At 46.4% G+C, this 12,987-nt stretch overlaps 1 protein-coding gene across 2 annotated transcripts in view; it reads right to left on the bottom strand.

The window, feature by feature from the left end:
- The window catches only part of PIK3AP1 (phosphoinositide-3-kinase adaptor protein 1), a 113,212-nt gene that overhangs the window by 49,412 nt on the left and 50,813 nt on the right, over window positions 1-12,987 (bottom strand). For both annotated transcript variants that reach the window (XM_026493770.4, XM_044382010.3), the window contains exons 3-7: window positions 9,759-9,895; window positions 7,286-7,430; window positions 5,062-5,204; window positions 4,582-4,714; window positions 2,423-2,619 (exon numbers count right to left, since the gene is read on the bottom strand). In XM_026493770.4, the coding sequence (XP_026349555.2) occupies window positions 2,423-2,619; window positions 4,582-4,714; window positions 5,062-5,204; window positions 7,286-7,430; window positions 9,759-9,895 (755 nt within the window). The remainder of the gene's footprint in view (window positions 1-2,422; window positions 2,620-4,581; window positions 4,715-5,061; window positions 5,205-7,285; window positions 7,431-9,758; window positions 9,896-12,987) is intronic.

Below are 12,987 nucleotides of genomic sequence, written 5' to 3'. Positions count from 1 at the left end.
TTAACCGTTGAATCTTCTCCCAACGCTAAGCACAGTCACGCACACAAGAGACGGGCATTACATGTCCCATGAGCAGAGGTCACAAATTAAAGACTTTCTTATGGGCACCTATTATGGGTCAGGTGTGATGCCAGGTGTTTGCCTATACATTACCTCATGTCATCCTTTCCACAGCTGCTTGAGAAAGCTGCAATATTCCCTAGTTCACATATGAGAAAACCACAGCTCAGAAAAACCTAGTGCCTTACTCAAGGGCATGGAATCCTGCCTTCTGACCTTCCTACTACACCCTGATTCCTCCAAAGGAAACAAATGATCCCCAAGGCTGTAACCCTTACTGACCAATCAGATGGAAATCCAAATGGGCTAAACAGGACTGCAGCTAAGATGTTCTTGCCCTGATGTGTAGTCAGACGGCCCTCAGCAGCTCACTGCCTAGTTCCTGTTCCTTCCAGCAGGCTGCTCACAAGTGTCTCCCTTGGTTTCATACGCTGTGTGCTGAGAGGAGAGATAGTCTTGGCTGAAGTGCCCTGCAGTCAGACAGGCTGCCCCTGTCCTTCTTCCTCCCTGTGGTGGTGAAGCCAGAAAGCTGGCTTCTCTGAAACTCTACACGACTTTTCCTGGTAAGAAACTTCGGTGTTTCACAATCCTTATTTCAGCATCAACCCGCAAAAATCCTCATTTTCATCATCACTGCCTCATGAGAGCTAATCTGCTATTGACACAGTGTGTTGGTTTCCTGAGGAGGCCAAAGGACTGGCCCAGGTGACAGCTGTGAAGTGTTGGGAGACTCAAGGTCTGGCATCTTGTTGCGATGTGGGGGAAAGAGGAAACGGGACAGTTCTTAGAGGTCATAAAAACATGCAGGGACCCTTTGGTTGCAATGCTGAAGATGCACTGGCTAAAGGTGATTCGGGTTGGGGAGCAAAGAAGGTATGAGAAATGTGAACCAGACTACTTTCTGTGCAAACCGAAAAGGCATCGTTCCGCTTCCCTGTTACATGGAGTAAAGTAACAAGCCCCAGCACTGGCATCAAACTAAGTTCGTGTCCTATCTCCACTCTTGCTAGAGTGCCACCTGGGCACAATTATTCTGCCTTCCTAAGCCCTTCTCCTCGTTTGTTAAAGACAGATAACAATACCGTCACCTGCCAAGGGTTGTGGTGAGCATTACGTGAAACATGGCATTTGCCAATTAAATAAATTCAATAAATAGTAGTCATGACCGTGAACACAGTATGTCCCCGATAAAAACTACTGGCGTGGAAATGATACACTGTATTTTATACATTTGTGACTTCAAAGTAAAGTTGAGTAAATACTCCCGGACTGTGAGTACCTTTTAGCCTCATTTATGTTAGTGATGCCCAAAACAGACACTCACGCTATCCCACTCATTCAACACACTTAATCACCCCCAAGACTGTGGGAAGCCCCCCCTGCATGGCTCAGTGAGTCGCTGCCTTGCAGACTGTCAAACACAGAGCCCGGAGTTAAGTTTCTGGGGCAGTGTAGGCTCACTCCTGTATGGAGGTAGAGAGCAAGACTAGATTGTCTTTATGGCTCCTTTTGAGGTCTCAGCCCCACGCAAGAGGCTGAGAGTCCCCCTGTGACTCGTGAAGAAGAAGAAAAACCAGAAAAGGGTGGAATCAGGAAGGGCAGGAGTCTCTAAGACAAGAGACGCGATACTGGGGCATGGAGCACAGCCTAAGCACGGGATGAGATGACACTCAAAGCAGTTCCCAGAAGTCAATGATCAAGGAGGATCTGGAGGCCCAAAACCAGATGAGCAAATAAACTGGGCACAGCTCTCTTAAGACAGGTAGAGGCTCAGAGAGAGAGATAGGCCATTAGCCTAAGGGGCAACCTCACACTTGGCCTCCCTGAAGCCTCAAGTGCAGAGCTTCTTTGTGGCTAAGGAAGGAATCCATCCTAACAGTTCACCTGGACCTGACAGGGGACAAGGAAGCTGGGAGCATCCCACCAAAGTGCCTTGGAGATGGGGCTGGGAGTGGGGATGAGGGGTCAGCATCAACCTTCCGCGGATTTCCTCTTTAAATGTCTCTGTAAATTCTCTCAGGGTGGACCTCAGTGCTTGACATACGTTATTTCCTTTTATCCTGAAAACCACCCTATGAGCAGAACTAGCATTATCTTCCTTCTGCACTTGAGGAAACTAAAAGAGAGAGGGTACGTGATTTGTCCAAAGTCACATGGCTGACAAGTGTTGGCCCAGAAATGTGAACCCAGGTCCGTGGGACTCCAGGGCACATCTCTTAAGCCCACACATACTGGCCCTGCCAGAGAAGAGGCACGTGGGCACATGCCAGAGATGAAATCCAACCGTGTCTCTAGTGAACAGGTAGCCCTAGGAGCACATAGTGCGTTTCCATTCCTGGGGCCTCTCCCACCTCGACCTTACCACATACTCATCGATGAACTGCCGCAGGTCCCTGAAGCCATGTTTCTCAGCAATGTTGTTGGGATAGTGGCCGTGCTTGTTGGCCACACTGTATGCCTGCAGGGCTCCCGGGCAGGTGAGCAGCAAGGCAGTGAGGTTCTTCAGTCCGTACTTTGCAGCAAAATGCAACAAGGTGGGCAACTCTTCATCCCTCTGATCTGAAAAATTGTTTGGGAAAACAATGGACAAGTAAAAATGAATTCATGAGCACCCTTGTTCACGGAGACAAAGCTGGCAAGCCTACCATGGCATCCAGGAGGCACTCAATCATTACTTCTTGGTTGACTGACCTAAGATCTGACAGCTTCCTTTGAGGCACAACTGAAGACTCTGCCTCAGATGATGGAAGAAATGATATGTTAATTAATTAGCAAATCTAATAATTAATATTCTACCTTCTTTCTCTAAAAGGATCAAAGAATCCTGAAAAACAACACTAATTCAAAATATGCTGATTTTCTAAAGTAATTTTTTACGTAACAGCCACAAAGTATAACAGGAATCATGTTTTGACCCTCTCTGCAAATTTCACTTTAACACAATTCCTTTGTGCTGATTTAAAAAAAATTAAGTCCATCTTCTTCGCTCTTATTCCAAATTTCATAAAGTATGCCAAGTAATCCTAGGTATGTTAATTAGCCTTCCCATGGCCCTTAATTTTGCACTGGAAGATATCTCCAAACTATTTCAAAAGGGCTGGGAGGATTATAAGATGGCATTCAGTGAGTTCTTTGTTTAGGACAGGTTTTGAATGCTGGTACTAACTCACCTGAACCGCAGGATGTCCACTAACCCTCTGATTCAAGGGACCCAAAGTACTCCTTTGGGTCACTGGATCCCTGTGACCCCCTCTGCCTACTAATATCTGGGACAGCAAGTTAAACTCTACCAAAAAAATAAACATGTTTCTGTTGGGGAGTTGGGAACAAATCTTTCTTTTGTTTGTTTTCATAAAAGTTGATTTCTAAACCCAACAGTGACAAACAGATAGACCGATATATACTTTTATGTACACACACACACACCCACGCATAGATTTTTTTTTTTTTTTTAGTAAAACAAACCCAGCTTCCTATTCACCAGGATATGATCCCTGGGATGAAGGGTCTGAAAATGTTCCCAGGACCCCACATCGGCAGGCTATGAAAAACTCCTTCCTTAGCCCCAAGTTTAAGAACAGAGAATATTAACACCTCTGGAAGTAATGCAAGAACATTCTACAGTAGAAAAATGGGGAGAGGCAACAAGACTTGAGGGTAGTATAACCCCATCCTTATGGCTCTCTTGGCTATGGGACACGGGCAGAGGGCAGCCGGTTCGTTCATGCAACGTGAAGGGAAAGTGGTATCCGCAGAAGCACCCTACCAGGCATCCTGTCAGCCCACCAGGCACCATCCCCACGTGAGCGGTTATCCCAGCTCCTAGCATGTCACACGTGCACATGAGACCGCTCCTCCCTCACTGAACAAATGTTTGTTTCGAGCCTACAATTAGCCACCCAGGCACTGCCTCAGCCCTCACTGAGCTGACAGCCTAGCAGAGAAGACAGACACAGCTGAGGAGAACTAGCACAGAGGACACCCGCCATGCTAGGGGAGCCCACAGCACAGAGACAGAACCTACGGAAGGTTCAGAGAGGTCTTCCTGAGGAAGTACTACCTAGGCTGCTGTGCAGAGATGAAGAGAAGTTAACCAGGTGCACAGCGACCAACGAGGACAAGAAGAAACTGTATTCCCATGAGTTCAGGTGGCAAGAGGCAGGCCAGAATTTTCAGGAGGTGAAAGAAGTTCATCCTTTCTGTAGAGCAGAGCCCAGGATGGCGCAGAGAGAGATGAGGGCAGAAATGCAGCAGGAACCCCTGCTTGCAAGGGCTTGCAAACATGTTAAGGAGTTTGGACTTTATCTACAAGGCAAATGGGAACAGGGGTTTTTAGCAAGCAGGTCAAGGTATTCAGATTTACAATTTAGAAGACCCTCTAGCTAGCCAGTGAAGGAATCATTCTCAAGGGATGAGCTGCAGAGCGGGGACCAGCAAGGTCCACGCACCGGGCGAGTAGATGCTGAAACCAACGAACGAGCATCAACCCACAGCCGGTCCTGAGGCCTGACTTTGACTTACTTGTCATCATATCTTCTTCTTCCAGTTGGTTAATTCCAAAGAGGTGCAGTCCACTCGCAGGGATATTGTTCTTCAGGGACTCGGTGAGCAGTTTATCGAGGGTCTCTGTGTTGTAGGGCACGATTTTAAAGGCCTGAACACAAAAGTGAAGGTCAGATTTTCTTTCTTTTCTTTTTTTTTAAAGATTTTATTTATTTATTCAACAGAGATAGAGACAGCCAGCGAGAGAGGGAACACAAGCAGGGGGAGTGGGAGAGGAAGAAGCAGGCTCATAGCGGAGGAGCCTGATGTGGGGCTCGATCCCACAACGCCGGGATCACGCCCTGAGCCAAAGGCAGACATTTAACCGCTGTGCCACCCAGGCGCCCCGAAGGTCAGATTTTCAATCCAGTCATCTCCCATCCAGCAGAGGAGAAGCTGAAGAACCAGGTGCAGAAACTACATGTCCAGAAACTTCAGGCCTCCTTTCACCATCCTTACCTGACACATGAACTCCACGGGATTTGCAGCATTGGACAATAAATTCCCAATTTCTTCCATGTCAGTATAATAGCTGATCACAGTTTCACACACCACTAAATCCCCGGAATAGATCTTCAAGGAAACATTCCCAGATGAAAGGCCTGAAGAGAAGAAAAAAACTACCGTGAATATGCCCGGGCAGAACAAGGGTCCAGGGGAAAGTGTCCACAGATTCACCTCAATGGTAAAGAAATCAACTGGGGGCTGGAAGAAAGGTTTGGGAGGTAGAGATAGAGAAGTTGAGGGGAAGAGTAGAAGTAGGAAGTGAGGAGACTAGCACCTGAGAGGCCTCTGAGTCAGAGGAATTGTCCTCACTGGGTCTGCAATTTAATTTTTGGAAGATTTTCATCTGTTTTGTTCACTACGGTAGGCCCAGGACCATGACAAACAGGAAGAAGAGGTGAGCTTAAAGCACTTTCTACAAAGGTCAGCGGCTGCCACAAGGTGGGAAAGATCCTGGCAGGTGGGACTTAGGGCTTCCACGACACTGGACTGGGAGAATTGACTCACTTGCTCTGCCGCTATCATGACTATGTGCTCTTTACCTCGGCTCCACCACAGGAAGGGGTTTTGAGGGGGAAAGAAAAAATTAAAAATACACCAACCACAAACATTCGATTCACAAAAGAGGAAATGCAACAAGTAGAGAACATGGAAAAATAGTCAGCCTGGCTAGTAATCAAATGCAAATTAAAACAATGGGCTACTCTTTCAAAAGACATCAAATTAGCAAAGATCTTGAAAATGATAATGCCTAGTGTTGATGATGACACGGCAAACTTGATAGGAGTAGCAAGCCCTATTTTTCTGGATCCTTAAAAATGCCCAGCATTTCAGGGATTCCATCTTGAGGAAATACTCCTAAACCCATGCAAGCATAAAGATGCTTGATATATCAGAATTCTGGGGCGCCTGGGTGGCTCAGTTGGTTGAGCATCTGCCTTCGGGTCATGATCCCCAGGGTCCTGGGATCGAGCCCCATGTCCGGCTCCCTACTCAGAAGGGAGTCTGCTTCTCCCTCGTCCTCTGTGCCCTTGTGCTCTCTCTCTCTCTCTCAAATAAATAAATAAAATCTTAAAAAAAAAATATCAGAATTTAAAACAATAAGAAGACAATAAGAAATGACAAATGAAATAACATAACAAATGAAATGACGTAACAATGAGGAGGTGAAAAATTAAAAGATGATACTTCTTTTCAATGGAGTACGATGCAGCTTTAAACAAGATGATTTATAAGATACAAGTCCAACACAAGGAACTGGTTTTATAAATTATGATACATCTATACAATGGATTAGCTTACAACCGTTAAGCATTATGTTGTAAAAGAATATTTATTAACATGGGAAAATACTCACTGATATCTTTTAGGCAACAAAAGTGGCCTATGAGACTATACGAAACTATGTACATGGATGCAGAAAAATTCAGAAATCACTGATTTCCTTTGGGGCATATGGGCATTTTTCTATTTACTTTCCTTTACCTTGGCTGTATTCTTCAACTTTTCAGTACTGAGCACACATAACTTTTATAATAGAAAAAATATGTTATAAAATGGAAAGTTACAAAGTCCATGTAGCTGCATGGGCCAAAAGCATGCTGAGGGAATAAATATAAGATCATATCAAGAAAAACAGAATATTGAAATCAACTCTGTTTTTAAAATTGTGAACAAAGACCAAAAGACAGAGTAGTAGTCTGATGACTTTTTTTCTACTTTTCTCTAATTTCAAAAATAAAATTTTTTTAAGATTTTATTTATTTATTTGAGAGAGAGTGTGAGTGAGAGAGAGAGAGCACAAGTAGGGTTAAGGGACAGAGGGAAGGGGAGAAGCAGACTCTCCCGCTGAGCAGGGAGCCTGACACGGGGCGCCATCTCAGGACCTGGGATCATGACCTGAGCCGAAGGTAGATGCTTAACTAACAGAACCCCTCAAAAATTTTTAATATGTTAACTCCACAAAGATAAAAATTTTACAATATCCATTCTTTTCCGCATTGCACATGTACGTTTCTGCAACTTCCTTTTCCTTTAAATAGAATATGACAACCAGATCCAAATCTTAGCTGTCACTTTTCTCAGTTGCTGAATAAAGACAGGACAGGTAAAAGAAAGCAAGAGTGGGCCTCTTCCTGAACAGGATGCCTGATTTCTGGAGGTAGAGGGGGCTACTTACTGGGGGCCTTCACGGAAACGGTGTATTCATTCTCCAGCTTGGCTTCCACCCTGACCGAGGGAGACTCCTCAGGAGAAAATTCTGCTTCTGTTGTCACCCTCTCATCCAACTTACATCTCACGATGACGTAGACAGTGGTTTCCACCTGGAATGGGAGACCAGTCAGTGTCCCCTCCCCCCCTGGGTGCCCTGTCAGGGTGCTGGGCAGAGGGTCTCCCAGCTTCCCGAGCCCCAGCTCTATCCAGTGAGGCTGCCCCAGAGCAGGGGGTCTGCCGTCCAGTGCTGGGCACGACTGCCATGGGTCCCAAAGAGACAAGTTACAAAGACCGAGAGTGAACGTTTATCAACCTTTACAGCAATTTGATGGGAGTAATTTTATGTCTGTTGAATCTAATGTAATAATTTAAAATCCTGGGGCTTGTATTTCATACCTCTTTTTATTTCATTTTTATAGCATTCCTTTTTTTTGGCATTTTATAAAAGCATTGGTGTGTGGCAGAATTGGGAATTTTGAAAAACAAAATAAAAGGGGTCTTCACAGAGAGTTTGAGAAGCACTATTCTGACGCGAGCCTGGCTACTCGACGGGCAGCTGGTGGACTGACAGCATGGGAAGCAGAGTTGAAGTGCAGAATCCCAGGCCCCTCCTGGACCCACTGAACCATCAGAATTTTACCGAGAGCCCTGGGTGACCCACATGCACCTTTCAATGTGAGAGATCCCAGCCTAGAGAAGCCCTCTTGGGTTCTGCTGCTTACGTTGTTCGTGAATGGGCACCAATACCTTATGGGAGGACTGATGTTCCCCAGGCGTGGAATAACCCAAATAGCTATTTCACCCTGCTTGAAGACCTCTTGCCACCCCGCCACATGCGATGATCTTGTTTTACTGTGCTGGTTAAGTGGGGGAATGGGCCTCTTAAGACTTGAACTGATAAGGATAAGCCTTCCAAAGAGCAGGGGGAAAGGAGAGATTTCTGGTCATTGCTAATCCCCAAATGTTCATCCTAAGATTATACTATAAAGACCTCACAGTAGCCCTCCACGACGAGGGCCACCATCCCACAACAGGTGAGGCAGAGGCCTGGCCCTGGCTGCTGAGGGTAAATGTGAAAGTGCTTGTGGTGGACCTGCCACTGGCTGCAGGCCCAGCCCTGTCCCGCCTGCCCCTTCTCGCAGGTGGCATGGGGAGTCAGAGAGAATGAGCATGTCCTCTCTATTGACAGCAGGACCCAACCCCAGCCTGGCCACCCCAGGATCCAGAGAAAGAACGAAAGTTTGGAGAATCAGGAAGCCATGCAAAGGGCGCTGTTCTTCAGTTCCCAACTCCCTCCCCCACAGGCGCCCACCAGTCAGTCTTAGGAAGAGAAGAGTGTGGGGAAGACAGGAAGGCATACGGAGAGCCTGGAAACAGAAATGCCCACACAGGCATGGCCAATGAGGAAGGGGCATGAAGTGGGCATGAAGAAAGAAAAGGGAGTGGTGGGAGCAGTGAACTAGGGGATGCATGCATCATCTAATGGGCTGCTGGCCCGGCCACTCACCTCAGGCCTGGTATTACCAGATTCTGACTCAAAGGAAGCTGGGAATCGATTTTCGTGCCTAATTTTTTAAAACACTGTGCAATCTAAACCAAACAGGTCTATGAGCTCAGTCTAGTCACAGTCTGCAATCCCCATGGAGGGAGTCCTTGCCTAACGCCTCGCGGCCTCAGGCTGCATGGAAAACCACTCACAGGTGCAAGGAAGCTAGTACTTCCCATTGCCAAGGCTCCCACGCCCTCTTGTCTCAAGGACACCACAGTGGCAAATTTAGTAAAGGGCTCATATCCACAGGGAAGCACAGAGCATTCTGCTCTGAACTAATATCACACATTTTTCATCAAGAAAGATAATGAAAAACTACCAATTCCATGACAGAATTCAAATGACAGTGGCCCATCAACTGGGCCATCACATTCAAGTCACCTGTTAACATAGGTCCCACCCTGAAAATGTTAGTCACATTACGCTTTGGCTGTTATCCCTTTAGCAAGCAATATTGGCGAGTTTCAGCGAGCAACTTCAAGGCATTTACCTGGGGGTATGGGAGTGGTCAGTTGATGGAGAAGCAAGCTTTCAAAATGCCCCCCCGCATCTCTTTCCTCCCAGCCCTAGGCTGGCAGGAACAGACCCAGGCCTCTACCTCCAGGGTTGGCATAAGTGTCTCGTAGGGCGCATGCCTGCCACACGTTCTATGTTTCTGATCTACAAACTGGAAGTCTTAGATGGATGACACACACCTTCCCGAGCTCACCTCTCTCTTACTTACTGGCGTGAGGTTTGCTCAAGGCCCAGGTACTGGGATTCCCAGGGCGGCTAATCTACAAGGGAATCCCCAAGGGAAGGCTGAGATGATGCTCCCTTTGCTACAACAAACGCATCTACTGAAAAGGCTGCATTCTGCCACTGATCCACCAGCCCCAGCAGTGCCTACCCCACAGCGGATACGGTCCGGCTGCACCACCATCAGGTTCCCAGGCGAAGTCTTCAGCGGCAGGTTCTGCTGCTTCAAGTAGGAAGGGACCTTCTCTTCCTCGGTCTCGGTGTCGGTGACTGAGTCACAGCCAGAATCTACAGAACAAAAGGCACCAGTGACTGGGAACACAAGGAAGGAGAACTGATGGGCACGTTCCACCCCATGAAAGCCCCAAACATTACCAAATAGGAAATGGCTCTGAATGTCAAATAAATACAAGCCGAAGGGAGTGACTCAGGAAATCATGAAAGACAACCTACTGGGAAAAAGTCAATTACCCGGTAGGCCACAAGAGTAGACTGTAAGAGGAAGACTGTGGAGAAGAAAGTGAAAAAGTCTGAAACAGGATATTGCCCAAGGCTGGCAAGCCTAGTCTCAACCAATAGGTTTCTGGAAGCTTAAGCTCCAGGCTTCCTGCACTGCTGGCTTTGGTGGCTGCGAGGGAAGGAGGCTGCTTCTCCTCAGGTGGGGTGTCAAGCACGGGCTGTCCACTTAAAGGTCATGTTTTGAACATCAAGTAAAACCCGTGCCGTCCAGGAAGCCATTATTCCTCAGGGTCATGGCTAGCCAATGGACCCACTCTGGAGCAACAGTGAAAAGCAAGCATTCTCAACAAATCCTGGATCAACGTAACTGGGTTCCAGATCGGCACTCCAGCCAACACCTATGCGGTGCACAGGCTCAGAGCAGGTGGAGGGGCGCGGATGTGTGGGGCATGGCACAGAATGAGATGATGCTGAGATGGTGTACGTGGAACGACCAGAGCTCTAAGGCAGGGGTGCTTAACCAGGGTCCATCAATTGATAGGCTGTGTGTAAGATTCTGTGTGTGTGTGTGTGTGCGCGCGCGCACGTGCGTGTGTGCGCTTGCCTATCCTTCTCTGGAGATAGTCCAAAGCTTTCATCAGATGCCCCAAGAAGGACAAAATGGTTAAGAATGGATAAGAGAAGGAAGGTTCATCCAGTCCACTTCTTGGGCTTGCTCTTTTTCACTCCTAAACCACTTACAGAGCCAGCCAAACATGTCAGGCATTGAGGAGACATGAAGATGAATGAGACATCAATCCTGCCTTCGGAGAACCCACACTCTAAAAGGGCAGGTCCAGTGAGAGGCAGGGGTTCTCTTGGCTGATTCCTGCAGGCTGGCCTCCCAGGGAAGGAGGTGGCCTCCGGCAGAGCTCAGAGCACTCAGTCCTAGTAGAATGCTGGGGGGGGGGGGTGCACCAGGCCACTGATTTGTCCCCCAGAAAGCTGCACCCACAGGCTTGCTCATTAGACCTCAGGTCATACCAGGGGAGAGGCTGTGTTCCCATGACCATGAAGGCTGAGGTAGGGGAGCTGCGCTAAGCGGGCAAGGCACCATTGTGTCCTACTGCTTTCAGTGTGAGGCACCGACCTCCAGGACCTGCTCAGGCTGGGGAGAGGACCGAGGCTTCCAAGATATGCAGCTTAAAAGCCCCGCAGCCTTGGACAGTGGTCCCATCCTGGAGCCTGACGTCTATGCTGACAGATGCCTCCACACGGCCCCAGATTGTGACAGGCAGGAGGCACACTCCTGCTGTTTTCCCCCTCTCTGGGATTTCCCCATGACTCACTGTTCCACAAGCCCTGGCAGAGGCAGCCAGGTCTCTGACCTTGCTTGCACAACAGGAATCCCAGCAGAATTTAGGGCTAAGAGACAAGGCCAAGGACGCTGGGAGTTCCAAGGAGGGTTGATACTGGTTTTCACTAGGCATCAGAGCCATCAATCTGCTATAGCCCTTCTTTCCTTTCCAATCCTACTGACTCCTTTATCAGTGCTAATTATCCCCCTCAAAAGCTAACTGCAGTAGCCTCCCTGCCTCCCCGCTTTCCAGCCATGTTAACGGAGGCTGCCATTTTCTCCGTGGGATCTGCCCTTCCTTGCTGCCTTCTTTCCTTGAAGGGTGACTCCTACAACAGCCAGGACCCGTTCCCATGGACAGAGCTGTACACGCCACCCAAGCAACAAATACCAAACCAAGGGAGCCTGTTCAGGAAAGAGCCAAAAAGATTAGTGATAATTGATATTCTTCTTCTGAATAATTAATATCACATCAAGCTTTAATATTTTATTATTAGATGCCTGGACCATCCCATTTTTTCCATTTCTGAGGTTCTTCCTGGATAAGAAAATAACCTCATTGACTTAAAACACCCAATCAGTTACCTAAAACTGCAAGAAGTTCCCCGGAATTCCTCCAGAATTGTTTAGACACTACCCTGAGCAGCCCAGTGCTAGGAACCAACTCTTGCCAATTCCCTATTCTAAGTTATTCTACAGTATAAGCTCCTTGGGACGACCCATTGTACAGTCTTTCATTGATTCAAAAAAGAAAAACTCTTCATTTCTCCCAAATTACTGATCTATTATTAGTCAGCTAACCAAAGAGTCAAAGCTCTAGTAAATATATTGAGGAAAGAATAGAGAAAATACAAATAAGCCAATGAGAAAGACATGATAATGACAGATATGGAGAAGAATTTTAGAAACTATACTGACATGAAAACTCTATGCTAAGAATTTTTTTAAATTTCAATACGATTTTTATAGAAAAATATTAATTACCAAAATCATCTCAAACCAAGTAGAAAACCTGACAAAATCAATTATCATGGAAAAAAACCTTCCTCAGTTTTCAAATAAAATTCAGAGTTCAAGCCACATACCCTCTTCTTGCATTGAATTTTAAATTATAGTTGCAACAATGTTCTTCTTTATAATACCCAATTTTCCTATTGAGGAAAATTCCATTTGTACAGGTTTTATGCTTCTTACTAAAATTTAAGAAACAACAAAGTTTAGTTCTATTTTGTGTTACATTTATAAAAAATTAAACAGCAATTAAATACAATATATAACCCCCAAATCAAGCTTCATTCTCATAAAAATTTAATATGTGATAAAGAAAGCATTAAAAATCAGTATAGAATAAAGAAAATGGTCGGTGAGAAGAATGACTCAGTAGACGGTGCTGGGAAAATGTAGCTATTTGGGGTGGGGTTAAAGACACAGAGGGACTATTTGGATGCTTCCAAACTCTCATATTCCCCCAAATAAAGCTTTGATGGATTATAGACTAAAGTGAAAAATAAAACAGATTTTTAAAAATTAAAAAGATGAGGGGTGCCTCGGTGGCTCAGTCAGTTAGGTGGCTGCCTTTGGCTCA

This window comes from Ursus arctos, unplaced genomic scaffold (assembly GCF_023065955.2).
Source record: "Ursus arctos isolate Adak ecotype North America unplaced genomic scaffold, UrsArc2.0 scaffold_7, whole genome shotgun sequence".
Classification (NCBI taxonomy): domain Eukaryota; kingdom Metazoa; phylum Chordata; class Mammalia; order Carnivora; family Ursidae; genus Ursus; species Ursus arctos.
Note: the sequence above shows the minus strand (reverse complement) of the source record. Positions and strands in the feature narration are given on the sequence as shown.